At 40.2% G+C, this 16,792-nt stretch overlaps 1 protein-coding gene across 1 annotated transcript in view; it reads right to left on the reverse strand.

The window, feature by feature from the left end:
• Positions 1-16,792, reverse strand: part of POLR3B (RNA polymerase III subunit B) — a 104,611-nt gene that overhangs the window by 33,046 nt on the left and 54,773 nt on the right. Inside the window, exons 18-21 of the mRNA XM_004743063.3 lie at positions 16,572-16,670; positions 12,368-12,495; positions 3,972-4,181; positions 1,502-1,660 (exon numbers count right to left, since the gene is read on the reverse strand). Coding sequence (XP_004743120.1) covers positions 1,502-1,660; positions 3,972-4,181; positions 12,368-12,495; positions 16,572-16,670 — 596 coding nt within the window. The remainder of the gene's footprint in view (positions 1-1,501; positions 1,661-3,971; positions 4,182-12,367; positions 12,496-16,571; positions 16,671-16,792) is intronic.

A 16,792-nucleotide genomic window follows, 5' to 3' on the forward strand; every position in this document is an offset into this window, starting at 1 on the left:
GCTCTGCTGGTGTCCCCTGTGTTGGCCCCTTTCTACTCTTTTCTCCACACTGTGATCAGAATGATCATTTCAAAATGCCATCAGATCACAGCATTGGTTTTAGGATCATAATGAAAATAGTGAGCGTGGCTGCTCCGCAGGGAGCCTGCTTCCTCCTCTCTCTCTCTGCCTACCTGCGATCTCTCTCTGTCAAATAAATAAATAAAATCTTTAAAAAAGAAGAAAAAGAAAATAGCGTGGTTGCAAAGCCTGTGTCTGGGCCCTGCCCCTCCCTCTCTCTCCCTCCAGATCCACGTTTAGCATCCTCCCCTGTACTCTCCCTAGGAGCCACACTCCCAGTGGCCTCCTTTTGGAAGTTTTGACTAACGAGCCCTGCAGCTTAATAGTTATACAAGCCCTTGCACAGCTCAGAACACACTCCTCTCCCTATCTGCTAGTTACCTGCACTTATCCGCCAGATCTCAGCTCTGCTTCCTTACGGAAGGCTTCCCCGAGCTTCCTGCCTAGGTCAGATCCTCTTGCTATCAAATGCCCTCCTAGTTCTTTACAGGATTCCTTAACCCGGCTGTGACTGGATATAGGTTCACATATGACCCTTTGGTCAATGCTAGTCTCCGCACTGGCCTGTAAGACTCACAAGGGCGACTGCTGTGGGCTGCATCAGCAAAGTTCATTACAAGTTTGTAATTATAATGGTGTCCCACATTTTAGGGGAAGAAGATTCTAAGAAAGCTGGTCTAAGCTAAATGCACAAATGATGACGTGCCAGTGTAAATGTAGGGACATGACCTTCTTCTAAACAACCCCTTAAAGTGGCTCTTCTGAGATTCAAAATTTTAAGTAGAGAAGCATAACTAGGACTACTATGTAGAAATATATGCAGAGAAAAACAGACTGGAAGGGAAATTCATCAAAAAGGACCACACTGGGGGTGCCCAGGTGGCTCAGTTGGTTAAGCAGCTGCCTTCAGCTCGGGTCATGATTCCAGGGTCCTGGGATCGAGCCCCACATCAGGCTCCCTGCTCAGCAGAGAGCCTGCTTCTCTCTCTCCCCCTCTCCCTGACGCTCTGCTTACTTATGCTCTCTAACTCTGTCAAATAAATAAAATATTAAAAAAAAAAAAAAAAAAAAAAAAAAAAAAAAGGACCACACTGGGTGCCTGGGCGGCTCAGTCGGCTGAGCACCTGACTCTTGATTTCAGCTCAGGTCATGATCTCAGGGTTGTGGTATCAAGCCTGTGTCCGGCTCCGCGCTTAGTGGGCAGTCTGCCTGAGATGCCTTCCCTGTCCCTCTGTCCCTCCCCATGTTTGCATGCTATCTCTCTACAATTTAAAAAACAAACAAAAAACACTTTTTAAAAAAATGACCTCACTGATTGAGTTAGGAAAGTGGTTTTGTAAGTTGTTATCTTTTCTCTTCTCTGTTTACCGAATATTAAGAAATATTGCTGAATAACTTTCATATTTCAAAAATATAAATGTTTTTTTAAAAAGGCCCTTACCTGGAGAACAAATACCATCTGCATCTAAAATTTCGTGTCGCCAGATGGGTTTCCTTGTGGCAGCGTCCAACATCGGCCCCATCACTTTATCAAAGGTCTGATTGGTATAGCGTTTCAACGTACATTTAGCATTTTTATATACAAGGCAACGCCCAAAGCCTAAAATGAAACCCCAACAGGGATAAGAATGACCAACAGGACTAGGAGAAAATGAGATTTGTGTTAGTGAACACCCACTCCCCCAAACATGTTCTACATTTGGCTAATCTGGGATCTAATCATCTCAAGAGCTGGCTCAGGGCTTCCCTCCCCAATCCCCCACCTACATAAACACTGACATCTCTACAACCACGTGTCGGCATGAAAGAGACCTTGTCTGAGTGTCACTGTGATTCTTTTGGAGCACAGAGCCACAGAGTACGGGGACTAGAAAGGGCCCTGGAGGCCACCTGGCTTACCCTCGCTGTCTACAGGAGCTATGAGTGCTACAAAATGAGGTCCAGGGAAGTGACGTGACCAAGGTCACTCAGCAAGTTGGTGGCAGAATTAAAACATGTCAAGTCTACTGGTCAACCACAACCCTTCTTCCTACACATCCTTCTGGTGCCTCACTTCCGCTAACCTTCTCTGAGAAGTTTTCCTTTTCCTAACTGACATTCAGAGGAAGTCCCAAACAAGGAAACAAAAGATTAACTTTTCTCCAAAGAGGTGAGAAAATGAAAAGCAGCTGCAATCAAATGATTCTAAGGGGAGAAATCATTCGCCTGTGCCCTGATCAGAAGAGATCAGAGTTTATTCTGATTATATTTTTAGATCACATGTGTCTAGTGCATGAGGGGAAAGTCCTGAGACCAACTTACAAGCTAAATGCACATTATGAAAGATCAGCAACACGAACAGAAGGAAACCTTCACATGGAGCAGAAACTTCCAGCACTGAATCCCACAAGAAGATTCACTGCTTGCAGAGCTGCCCAGAAGAAGTGTCAACTCTTCAGCACTAAATATCATTTCCCAAGATTCTGTGACTGCATGTCTTTCTTTTTTCCTTTTTTCTCCCTCTGGCCAAGCAGTTACTCTAAGCTGGATTTTCTCTAACCTCCCCAGGATATACTGAGCCATGTCAGAGGCTCACTGCAATAGGAAAAAGTCTTGGGAGTAAACACCAGCTATTACTGAGGTGATAAAATGCATGGTTGTAAAATCCTTCACTTAACGATCCTCCCTAAGGCAGAACTCTTACAAGAAATCTAAGAACGGGAGTTTGGAAGATCAGGAAAAAGTAGATTTCTAAATAAAACCCTGGTGCCCTAATGCAATTTTTAAAGAAGGTGACTGTGCGATGAAATAACTGATTTCTACATCTGGATGGTAGATGAAGATGTCAGTGTGGCCCCTAGTAAATTGTGTACAGCCATAATAAACTCCGCTCCGAGAGCCAGCTGCTTTGGAAACGTTACATGATCTTGAAATTCCATACAATGGCCATTAACTGCAACGTGCTGGAGTGCAGTGGGAATCTGAATGGGCTAAAATCAAGAAGTGTTTTCCTCTAAGTGTAAATGGACATTTTATTTACAGGTGATAGCTGAAAGGCTGGACGACAGTAAACTCAGATCATTAAATTGTATTGTGGAGTTTCTGACAGATATCACAAAGTCTTCAGATTTCCACATAAACGTTACCAGTTAATCAGAAAGGAAAACATCTAGTTTTAAAGCATGGCTGTTGTCATTTGGAGGAAAAAAAGAGGCATAAATTAAGTGCAGCCAACATTAATGCCAAAGACACATGTCTAGGAGTACTATTATGGCTGCCTAGCAACTAGAGAGAGTGAAGGGGAAGGCAGAGTGGGCATGCCAGGGAGGAAAAAGAGAAACAGATTATGAAAAGACGAGTCAGACTTCAGGTCAGGTGACGGGTACCAACCTAGAAGTGGTGACTTGCAAAAGTAAACTGTCAAAAGGCAGACAAAGGGTTGCATAAATGCTAAGCGTTTGTGTGTTTGTATTTTTAACTTTCAGCATTTTGCTAACAAAAAGGTATGAACACTGTGGGGCTGAAACACAGAATTAACAAAAATTGCCTTTAACACAGAAATACTACTACTGCCTTCTCAGTTTGTTGCTGAACATATAACTAGACAGATTTAAAGACCGCCTTTCATTTATTAGAATTTCTGCTAGGAAATAAATTCTTGCATGTTTTCTGTTGAGGAACTGTCTCAAACTACCAATAAAGTAAAATATAGGAAAAACACATTCAGTAATTCATTTGACAAATTACCTCTACATAATATTCATTAAAAAAGTCAACACCGAAACCTAGCTGCCTCCTGTTTGTATGTTATAAAATTCAAATCACTTAAAGCCAACGTTAACATTTTGACACCAGGTGATTTTTAACAGATTGTCCTTATGCCTGAACTCTGCAGAGTGCCTCTGGTGTCAGAGCTCTGAAAACCCACTTACCCCTGTCCAAGGAGGCCTTGTTTAAAACCAGGGCGTCTTCAATATCATAGCCGCTGTAACTCATCACGGCAACTGTTGCATTCTGTCCGGCTGGAAGTTTCTCAAATTCTATCAACTCAATGGTCTTTGTTTTAACCATGGGTTTTTGTGGGTATGCTAGCAGATACATGAGAGTATCGATTCTGTTCCGCTGGTTGTATCCAATGGTACCTTGGTGGATATTGGAGAAAGCAAAATGCAACATTCTATTATGTCAAATAATTAGGTAGCCAAGAATATAGAGATGGAAAAGAAAATCCCACATTATTTTCACTAATTAACATGAAGAAAACCTCAGGTTAAATATTTCAAAAGCAAGACTCTCACAGTGCCTACCGACATTTAAAAGCATTTTTTTCCCCCTCAGTAATGTTAAAAGTTCTGTGAAGAAGAAAAAAACACACCCAAGGTATTAGAACATAAGTAACTTCAACCTACTGGTTGTGAAATTAACCAGGGAAGCCAACAGTTCTGCACTCAGTTCTACTATGTTGCAGACCCATTCCCAAAGCTGTTCTGGAAGGTAATTAGAAACCAACTTCAGTGCTGACAGGCAACGATATTACAGAATAGGACAAACAGATCCATTCCATAAAAAGAAATCAACCATTACAAAAGTTCTAAATAAAAAAGAAAACAGAAGACAAGTTAAGACAAGAAAGGAAGGAAGGAAAAGGAGGAAAGTGGAAGCAGAGGAGCGTGGATTTACTCATCTACTTAACTCTTCATTTACAAAGTACTGAATAAACACTACTCTGTTTCTAACACCAGAGATAAAGTGGTCCTCAGGGGAAAATCCAGGGTCTGGTTCAATCAGGTATAGACTTTTAGGTCCTTAGCAATCAGGCTTTCCACCTCACTGGACCTTGGAAGGTTGTTACTATCATTTGGAAGTGAAACCAGAATGTTACCCTTTCTCCCTCTTCCCCAAAGGGGTTCACTAGGGTTCACAGACTTCCACCAAAAAAAGGGCTTCACTCTCCTGGTCTTGTGAATACAATACACTCTCCTACTCAGAGATCTTAGAATGGGGACTCACATTTGCCCTACTACTAAACCCACGTGTGGGCTACGCTGCCTCTTTAACTTCTCCCGGGTATCTCTTCTTTTCCCTTGAATGGCTAAGAAGGTAGCCTTACGTCTCTTTTTCTCTTGCACAGGCTTCCATGGCGACACATCCTCAACACCCACACACCCCAAGAAGCCTAAGTATCATTTAATGGAGTTCAGTTCTAAGAGAAACAGATAACCAAAACTTGGTATTTGTCTCCTGCACCTTTTTCTCCCATTTGTGGCATAAAATCAATGGTGATTTCAATTCAGGGATGAAAATAACCTATTCAGGCAGCAAAAATGACATGGCACTCCTTGACAATTATTACTGAAAGAAATAATGAAATCTCTAGGATATGAACACCTAGTACAGTGGGGAGCCCACTACAGCTGCTCCATAAATGTCAGTAAATGAAACCGAACCGCATTATACTTTTTTTTTTAAAGATTTATTTATTTATTTGACAGAGAGATCACAAGTAGGCAGAGAGGCAGGTGGGGGGCAGGTGGGGGGGCAGGCTCTCCACTGAGCAGAGAGCCTGATGCGGGGCTCGATCCCAGGACCCTGGGATCATGACCCGAACCGAAAGCAGAGGCTTTAACCCACTGAGCCACCCAGGTGCCCCTATTTTTCATGATAGTATGTTTGTACGTAAATCTCGGGAAATTTATCATGAACTGTTTCTTGAGTTTACACTTATAAACTGCCCATTAATTTATGTTACTTTAGTGCCAACTAATAAACTGGGCCAGACACCTGGTAATAGATCACTTACTGTTTTAGAAATAAAATGCCTGTTGCCTGGATCATGGTAAAGTTCACTAACAATAAGTTTGTCCTTTTACATGAAATCACTTAAAATTTATGTCAAGATTTCAGCTCCAATTGTACACTTCACCCAGCTTGAGCTGAGGTTTCAGGCAATGTCCCACCAGGCTGCCAAACACGGCTTCTGAAACCTGAGACAGGCGTGATTATGCAGCAGGGAAGCGTTCACGGCTGCGCCTCCCAACAATGGCCAGAGAGACTGGCTCCCGCTGGAAACTGTGCTACCGGACCCAGAACGCAATTCTCAGGCATCACAACTGAATGGATGCACAGCAAAATGGTTTAGCAAATGTTTGGTGCTTATGATCTCATCAGAAATTTTCTTCAAAGACTTTTTAAAGAACTCGCAGGGGTACACACATGGATATACGTGTTTAGCTGTACTGACAGGCATGTTGGTGGAAACAAGATTATAAGCTATGACTTCTCTATTCTAAAACCTCAAAATGCCATCGCACCCCACATTTTTGTAAAAATCCTGAATGACTATTTTGCTAATAAGCGATCTTTTTTTGAGAAAATGTCATGCGGACATTAAAAGACTAGTCTGGGTGAAGCACGTGCCCAAACTAGGATGCCTCTTACTATTTTCAGCTTCCTTTATTAAAACGGGCATTGCATGTACGTAATAAATCAACACGATGAGAGTATCTGTAGGCAGGGTTCTCCCTCCACTGTCCAATGTTGCTGTAACTTCAGTCTTCGGGGCTATACCTATAGACTCATTTCCTTACTACCCAGGACATGATCCTTCTTATAAAATCCTATTTTCTTACTCATAACTTTCTTAAGAAGCCACAGGATGGCACTGTAAGGCGTGTCCCTGTAGGTTACAATTATTTTAAGACGGGATGAAAAAAGGTTAGTAAACATACGTACAGCTGAGACTGAATAGCTTAAGAAATGTATACTGAAAAACAATGAAGTTTTATGCATTTAACTATTTTTTTCTGTCTCCCTTTGCCCAATTTTTGAAAATGTAATAACATTATTAAATACAATAAACTTTAGCCATTTGAACTGTACAAAACTGATGAGTTCTGACAGATTCATGCCTTTGTAAAACCACCACCACAATCAAGATCCAGAACACTTCCGACACCCCCAAAAGATCCCACCCTCTGTTCCTGACCCCGGGGCAACCACAGCTCTGTTTATCATTACAGTTTGCATATTCTATAATTTTATATAAATGGAATCCTGCAGTATGAACTCCCATGAGGGTTTTTTCAACTTGGCGTAAGGATCCTGAGACCCGCCCAGGTGGCTGTATCACAGTCCACTCTCTGCCGCCGTCGAGAACTACTGCACTGTGTGTCTCTACGGTTTGTTCACCCGTTCAGCTGCTGCCAGATATGTGAACTGTTTCGTTTGGGGCACTTGTGCATAAAGCTGCCATGAACATTCACACGTAAGACTTTGTGTGTCCACTTCCTTTGGGCAAATACACAGGAGTGGAACTTCTGAGTGGTTTGGTAAGGGTATGGTTAACCTAAAAAACTGCTTGAGAATTTTCAGAAGTATTCACCGTTTACATTTGTACCAGCAGCGTATGCGCTTTGTAGCTGCTCCACTCTGGACACTTGGTGTGCCCGTCTTTTCCAATTCAGTTGTTCTAATGAGCAGGTGGTGGGGGTCTCAGTTTTAATTTACATCTACCTGACGACTAATAACATCGAACAGAGTTTCATGAGCTTACGCGTCATTCCTATTACTCTCTGTGAAGCGCCTGATTTTCATTTTTGCCATCTTTAAACCGAGTAGTCTCACCACTGAAGAGTTCTTACATGTAGCGGGCATAGATCCTTTATCAGATGTATATACTGCAAATACCTGCTCCCATTCTTTGGATTTGATGTCTTTCATATTCTTAACAGTGTCTTTCAAAGCGTAAAAGTTTAATTTTGAGAGTCTGAATTACTAATGTTTTTTTCTTTTTCACAGCCTGCGCTTTTTGAGTTCTAAGAAATCTCACTTAGGTTGTTCAAGGTCATGGAGACTTTTTGCCTATGTTTCTTTCTACACATTTTATGGATTTAGCTTTTACATTCTGAGCTATGATCCATTTTTCATGTTCATTTTCTGTATAGTTATGAGGGAGGAGTTGGTGATCATTTATTTCTATACAGATACACATACATACATGTTATTTTGTTGATAAGATTATCCTTTCCCCTGGAATTGTCTGATATTCACTGAAAATCTAATGCCCAAAGACATGTGGGTCTGTTTCTGGATTCCTGATTCTGTTCCACTGATCTATACATCCACCATTATGTCAGTATCACAGTGTCTTCATTACCGTGGCTTTCCAGCAAATCTTAAAGTCAAGTTGTATAAGCTTTCCAACTTAGTTCTTTTCAAAAACATGCACCAGATTTCTTAACTTTAATGTGCTAAGCCTACTGAGCTGGCATCCTGCTCGGCACCAAGGACACAATAAATAACACAGACCTAGTCCTGTCCTCGCAGTGCTTATATTCTACAGGCTAGCAGGGAAGGCGTGCGATTTTTAGCTGCTCTACATCCTCACTGATGCTGAGGAGGTCAGGACCCACCGTGAAGGGGAAAAAGTGAGGTAAGAAGTTAGTTTCAACTGAGAAGAATTGTGTTAAGTATTACAGATAGCTACATTATGTCTTGCCCAGAAGACAGAATGTAACCTTTTCTAAGTTACTCAACCAAAGTGGGGTTCCCTCTCCTTGTCAGAAACAAAAAAGGTCCCTATTCTGTCTGACAGGGTTATTAGGATTAATTAAAAGAAATGTGTCTAAGTCATTTCAGTGGTCAGTAAGGGGCAACATTCACCAACAATACTACGAATGACAAACACACACCCCTGGGCCCTACACTATCACCCGTTCTGCCTCCCATTCTAACTTTACATACTAAACTACACTGCAACTTTATCTCCATTAAGTATTCATTATTTAACTTTCTAGTCTCAGGAAATATCGTATCATCTTATATCTGAAGTAGCTACAATGATTTCAATTTTTTTTTTGAACCAACAGTGAAATTCTAAAAAATGTAACTGCTAGAGATAATTTGGCCAACACATTTTTTTCACCTTGTATCCACCAAACGGATAAAGAATAAATTTTCTAAAAAAAAATTCAAACAGAAAGTTGAATGAAACAGGAGAAGGAGATATAGAGTGAAACAAAATTTTATGAGGATCTTTGCATATTATGTGTTTTTAGGATCGCAAAATCTAGGTTATTTCTAGGACATTTCTTCCTAGTATAAATTGGGGAACATAAGAGAAGGAACTATCTGCTTTGGAACAAAATCTATTGAAAACAAAAACAAAAACAAACACAGAAGCTGCATTAGTTCCTGAGCTTAAAAAAAAAGTCTCAGCAATTTGGGGGTAAAAGAGGGTTGGGAAGAGCCTGTGGCTAGGGGAGGTATGTGATGCATATTCATTAACTGAGCTGATAGCGACTGAAAGATTCTTTTAACCAGGAGAAAGTGTTCCACTAGAGGATTGCCAACTAATAAAATGGACAGGATATGAAAGCGTGACTCATGCGGACTTGGCATCTGGTGCCAGGGAGTCCATACAATGCAGCTCCAACACACAGCTTTTTACTTGCTGTGCTGAGTGACCCGGAGACCTCGCCATTTCCATCCGCGTCTACCTGGTTTCTTGCTCTGAACCTAGTCACCACAGAGCTGTATCACGGAAGGTTAGGTGTTCCTCAGTAGACAGTTAAAACAGAACATGGAAACCTGCACTTTATTAATAACTTAAAGAATCTTAGATTTAAGAAACACCTCTGCTGATGTTTCATGTTGACTACAATGTGCTCTTTCTTATGAAAGCTGAGGCTTTCAGTCTCTGCGCTTTGGGCTTGCCTTGGTCTCCTTTCTAGTGACAGGAAAAGGACTTTCTCTCATTTCTTCACTCTTGACGGGGGTGGGGGGTGGGGGAGCCACTGGGTAGTGAAAAGGAGGTAGCAAATCTTCCAGGCTGGCAAGAATGTGTAGTGATTTAATTCCGGGCTACTTTCACTTGCCACACAGACTAATGGATGAACAGCAACTAAAATATGACTTCAGACCATTCACAGAGAATCTCTGAGATGCACACCGTCTTCGGCAATGGCTCATGCTTAAAATGGGATAGCGTGCCTTCTAGTTACCAGCTGCCAAGACTGCGCAGAATTAAAATGACTCAGAGAAGTCCAACTCAAAGTGCTAGGTCTGCTTTACAGACCTCGGTTTCTGCTGTGCGGTTTTCTCCCTCTGCCGGCCTTGTTCCTTTTGTGACTTTTCATACCGCCCTCGCTGAGTACTTAGCTATATGAGTGTCCAAAGAGAAATGTGGTCATGTAATGTGCCAACTTTGAATGTACTTTTATCTCGATGCTTTTCTTTCCAGTCAGGTGTTTTATCATAACAAACAGTAACAAAGCCTTTTTTTTTAATTACTTAAGATATTCAGTGGCTTTTGTCTTCCTAGCGTCAGCAGGAACGTCAGAGGATTGTATCCAAGGAGCTAAATGTGCAGGACCCAGGGTCAGAGCAGCTGAATACACCAACCTCAGAAAACACAGACAATGAATTGCAAATGACACTCAAAACAAAACGAGAAAAAAAACCTTCACACAGAAAACTACAAAAGAACTCTACAGACACTGAATTGGCTTTCTGTACACACTGATCCTGCTTAACTGTGTGTGGTAACTAACCAAACGTTTCAGATACTCATGGCCACAAAATAAAGGCGCTTTTTTTTTTTTCCCCTGTAAGGAGAGGAGTTACAAAAATAAAAATATTTCTTTCCTTCAAGTCACTTCTTTACTTAAAAAAAAAAAAAGATTCACCAAGTAGAGACAGATTCATAGCTCCTTCTGTTTTAATCTTCAAACATGACCAAAGAGTGGCATTAGCGACAGAGTGATTAGTCTTCCGTTAATTCTGCTGAAGGTTCTACACAAAAGGTATATTGTTTCAGCCAGGATTCACATCATGAAACAAAATGGTTTGGTAAACCCAGTAGAAGTGATAGTCCTTTCATGACACACAGGGTTCAGTACTGTATATTTCAACTTGTTAGCAAGTCACAAGCACACGCGGGAAATCAGCCTGCACTGCGGCTGAAGATGAATGGGAAAGGCGAAACTGATGAGCCGCTGTTTAGATTTTCCCACTGGGAATTATTCTGAACCGTCCAGGCATTACATCATTCAGGTAAATGGTTGCAGGACAACATGTTTTGCCAACCAAAAGGGCAATACAAAGACTCAGAAAGAAATACACAGTCTTTATTCCGGGATGAGATGTAGGATTCCTTAATTGTCAAGCTATGGTCCATTGCAGCTGATTGCTGGTAACTGAGATGCTAAATGCATTCTGGATGCTACCCAAAGGCAGTGCAAAAACCTTTCAGTTTCTTCATGAAGCTCCCTGTAGGGTACTTTAAACCAGGACTGACAAGTCATATTGATGTCATAGATATATGTATGGAAATAAATTAAACTTACTGGGACTTAAATGATTTTTTAAAACATTTCAAGAAAAGTTTATAAGCAAAAAAAAATTGGGGGGGGGGGCTGGACCATCTTCAAAATAAAACCCAAACTCCCTAATCTATTGCAACTCTCCAGATCACACTATTCCCACATCATGTTCGACAGCCAGACCAAAGCACCAAGATCCCCGTGCAATGCTTGTTTCTGTTTCCACGCCTGTGAAAAACACTCGGGGTCTTTCAAGACTCAGTTCAGTTCTATTCTTCAGAAGCAACCTACTCTCTAACCCCAAGTGCCCCTTCTACTCTCCTTCCCTAAGGTTCTAGCTGTCAGTCCACGACAGCATTTATCAAACACATTCAATTCCAGCTGTACTTGTTGGGCTGCCCCATTAGACTGTGAGCTCCTTGAGGACAGGGCTCTTTCTCCTCCCTCCATTTTCAGGGGCCAGCCTCACCGTCTGGTCTATCCGTGATGCTCAACAAGTGCTGGTGATGGATAACAGAAAAGAGAAGGAAGAAAGGAAAAGGAATTCGGAAACCGGTGTCATGTTTCAGAAGCTACAGGAGCAACCGCAAGGACGTGATGTGTTCAACAACTGTCACCCAACCGTCCCGAACACCTTCTAATACACACTGTGCACCGGCGGCCCTATTCCCTTTCCCACTCTTTCCTCAAACTTGTATTCTTCTGCTCTTTCTCCTGTTCCTCTTGGTTCACATCTTACACTTTACAGAGCTTTTCTCTATTTACCCTCTCATCATTCTGTGACATTTATTACATATCCTCTCGTTTGACCAAAGAAGTAAGTACAGAGAGGTCTTCTCTATTCTTGCAGAGGCTGTAGACCCGGGGCACCTGCAAGCCCTCAGGTTAGAAACACTCAGGAACCAGTACCGCCTGACATAGCCAAGCATTTAGTACTAGTGAAGTAAGAATAAGGCTCAAGTCTTTTATCCAAGTATTTACAACCAAGTTCAAGAAGGAAATCTTACCCATTGCTTGTTTCCCCATGGCACACTGATACGTGTTTCTTGGGGACTGGTTATGATGAGGGTATGGGATGAGGCCAGCACAGACACCAAGCAGAGTGAAGGGCTCAATCTCCAAGTGGGTGGTATCTCTGTCAAGTTAATTAAGAATCAGACATCTCAGACACCAGGGACTAGAATAAATCTCTGAAAGGTCATAAAAAAATATTGCCACCAAGGTCCCCAAAGGACCTACATAAAATGTGTAAATTTATATAGCTATGTATAAAAATTTATATGTAATTTATATAAAACTTCAAGAACAATAAAATTGGATGACAGTAAAACTGATTAAAAAACCTACTTAAATAAAATGCAGTAAAACAAATTATTTTCTTCAGTAATAGAAGCTTATTACTTATAGAAATACAAAAGAAGAGAGAGAGTACAGAATGCCCAGGTTAAAAAAAAATTAAAACATTATTACATAACAATAACTAATACTCATAAAGAAATTACTGGGTAATATCCAAATGCAATACCGAAAAAATATCCACATGGATGAGTGGGCTGATTTTTTTCTCACTTTTCCAACCTGTATCAATGACAAAGTTGCTTCACCATTTTAGAGAAGAATATATCCCATTTAAGAATAGTTACCTTACTAAAAAATAATAAAAAATTTAAAAAAAAAAAAAAAAGAATAGTTACCTTAGACCTAAGGGGACCCATACCATAACCACTATCTAAATGTGGCTGTTCAGCACTTTTCACTTAGATTAGCATGCTTGAGGAACTTGGAGGAGGTTTAATTTGACTTAATTCTAATTACTTTACATTTTAAAACTCAAATTTAAGTAACTCAATTCAGTTAGTCAAAACCTTCATGTTTGTAACAACTTTCACTTGTGAATCGATCCTTTCAACTGGAAATGTAATGATCAGATCAGGTATTTCCAATGAACATTTAGCCCTCAAACTGAGATGTGTTTTCAAGTCTTATAGGAAAAAATAATCTCAATATTTTTATATTGCTTGCATGTTAACATGGTAATATTTTAGATAAAGTGGGTTAAATAAAATTATTAAGATTAACTTCACTTGGTTCTTTTCTTCTTTTTTCAGGAGGCTACTGGAAAACTTAAATATATATGGGCTTACATGGTATTTTTCTTGAAGAGCTTAGCTGTAGGAATTGGATATAAAGTAAGACTTCATCTAGTATGTGTCATAATCTGGCTGCTTGTAATATATTTTTGTGAAAATCCCCATTTTGGCTGATACAGCAACTCAGGTATTTTAAAGGAAAAGGGCAGCCAGATTGTTTCTGGAAGTAACAGACATTACAGATTACACGCAGGGTCTGTGGACTCTAGTGACCCTCTATTCCTTCCTCAAGTACCTGTGAAGCATAACTTCGGTAACTTCAAAGGTTTACAGTACCTGTGAAGACAAGTGATTTCCAAGATAACCCAACTCACTGGGAAAAATCAGTTGCAATACACATGGCAAAAGACCTCCCACTTATCCACTGGGTTTTTTTCTTTTTCTTTAGTACATGTATGAATTATGCCCCTCGTTTGGTTACAGAGGATGCTTTCCATGCAGCTCTTGGTTTGAAGAACATAATTTTGACCTTATGACCTAGTAGAACCCCAACTCTCTCAGACACATTACGCCTTTGTCAGCAGAGAGGGAAAGAAGCCTAGGTTTTGCTTTCTTGGTTTTTTTTTTTTTTGGAAAAAAGAAACAGCTTATAGTGACATTTTATGTCCTAGAGTAAAACAGAGTCTTAAATGTACTGTTTTGTTTACATACTGACCAATTTCACAATATGGGCCAATTTCCCCATGTAAATAAAAACTACTTTTTCAGATGTATAGATTGAAACAAGCTGAAAATGAAGAAAGGTACAGACCAAAGTTTCTTATTTTTTTGTACCAAAAAATACATATGTAAGATCATACGTTATCTAACAATTCTTCAAAGTCCAAATGCTCTGGATTTTGATTTTTATGAAACAAAAAGGGATACTATTATTCAAAATTATAACCACCATAATCTTCTGTCCTGAACAGGAAATAGAAGACTTTCTAGTCAATATGTATAAGAGCCTTAAGTTTAGCTCAAATGAAGACTCAGTAACCTGTTGTTTGCAACAGCGGAAAAATTGGAAAATACCCTAAATATTCATCAACAGATTAAATAAACTACATGTAGTCAGACAATGTAATATAAAGAAATTAATGTATTTATATAAACATACAAACATACACTAATATAGAAATGTATCTAGAATGATAAAGTTGACAATGATGCTAAGTTTAAAAATGAAGATAATTAAAATATGTTGCCTTGAGACCATGTGTGTATGTTTGTATTTACTTAGAAAAACCCTTAAAAGAGTATATGTTAAACCACTGGCACTGATTATGTCTGGAGGCTAGAGTTTGGTGAGATGGGGAAGGAAGGGGATTCATTCTTTTTACTTCAGGCAGGTCTACAATTGAAAAAGAGTCACAAGTATGAATTATAGAATACCAAATTTTTTCTATTTTTAAAATAAAATGAGTCTGATACATGGGTCGGCTTGGTGATTGGGTGCTCCTGATACTAACGGCTGCATTCCTGTGTAACAGTGAACAAGACAGAGAAAAATCCTTGCCTTTTGTGAAGTTTCTAGTGGACAGAGAAATAATACACAGATAGATAAAATGCATTTTATTGATCTTATTGTAAGGTAATAAGCCCTAGAAAAATAAAGCAGTGAAGAGGGGTGCACAGAGGAGGGGTATCCATTCTAAATGGGGTCGTCAGGAAAAGGCACTGAGAAAGACCTGGAGGAGGTGAGGGAGTGGGTGATGATGGAGGTGAGTGTCCCAGGCGAGTGAAGAGCCAGTGAAAAGGTACTGGGGTAGAAGGATGCCTGAGGTGTGAGGAAGAGGCCAGTGTGGTTACAGAGAGTGAGGGAGGCAAGGACGAATATGCTGCAGACCCCAGGAGGGGTGGGTTGATCGTGGAGGACCTTGAAGCCTCTGTAAGAACTTCCAAGGGAGGGGGAAAGCCACTGGGGCTTTGAGAAGAGAAGGGCAAAGACCACTTGAACCTACGAAGAACAGACTGTAAGGGAACAAGGGCAAAAGAGACAGGAGTCTTTTGCAAGTCCCCAGGTAAGCCATGGCAGTGGCTTGGACGAGGGTGGGAGGTGGAGGTGGAGGTGGAGGAAAGAGATTAGACCCGGGGGTACACTGAGGGGCGACACCACAGGCTACGGGATCAGCTGTGGGTGTAGAGGAGGAGAGGCGTCAAGGCCGAAACAGGTTTCTGTCTGAGAAACAGGAAGGACGGGCTACTCTTTGGAGGGTTACTGCCTAAGAAGTCTTTGTAGTCACTCAATCTTCAAATGGGAGTATAAAAATAGCACTTTGAGAGAGTCCTACCCCTCCTTTTGTTTTCAAATGAGATAGTCCTACCTTTAAGGAAAAAGATTATGACTGAAAAGCATTGTTTACTAAATTTTAATAAGACAACAATGAAGCATCTGGTATAGGAAACAGAAAAGTACTTTCTCGACTGAAAACTTAAATAGTTATCAGATGGTAGTATGAAGCTCCCTAATTATTTCATAATAGAAGTGCAAAAATTCTAGTTTCAGGTAACCAGTACCACCAGTTACATGCATCAGACAGAAAGATATAGAAACATCCTCTAATGTATTCCAAATAGAACAGATGCTTCTAAAAATACTATTACTTGAAACACTGTGAAACACTCTTGAAACACTCTTTTTGAAACACTGTGAGTATATCATCAGTTTTTTATATTGCATGTAAGTTCAAAGACATCCTTATAACATAAAATATAAGGAATTCCTGTATCAACAAGAATTAGACGTCCTCTCTAGAAGACAGAAATACATCCTTACGTAGTCTGATCCATTTGTTCAGTTTTGACAATAACCAAACATCAGAATCAGAGAAGCAATTCAATTCCTTTTAAAAAATACACACTAAGTGTAACATGAATAGAAAAGGTTATTAAGTCTAAGGATTGTTGGCAACTTTGTGATAACCCTACATTGGGATAAATGGTGGGTTATGCTTTATTACAGGACAGTATACTTCTAACAATTCCTACCAAGAGGCAACATAACAGAAGAGATGAAATGAAAAGGTGATTTCTAGAATCAGAACAGGTTTTAATTATGGTTATTATGGATCCTACTTACTTATTAATCGTATGTTCATAGAGTGCGATGTTACAGTCATTTTCTTCATTGACATCTAAATATTCAACTAGACTTTCATGCAAGAAATCTTCAAAATTCCTAGGAAAATGTTGGTGAAATGTACATTACTAATAAGCATTTCACTGCAATGTTTTACATGTGGTAATGGAGGAGGCTACTGGCTTTCATGTATACCCAAAGCACCTTTCTCTCCCAGAAAG

The sequence above is a fragment of the Mustela putorius genome, unplaced genomic scaffold (genome assembly GCF_011764305.1).
Source record: "Mustela putorius furo isolate JIRA1106 unplaced genomic scaffold, ASM1176430v1.1 tig00000788_pilon_pilon_pilon, whole genome shotgun sequence".
Taxonomy (NCBI): domain Eukaryota; kingdom Metazoa; phylum Chordata; class Mammalia; order Carnivora; family Mustelidae; genus Mustela; species Mustela putorius.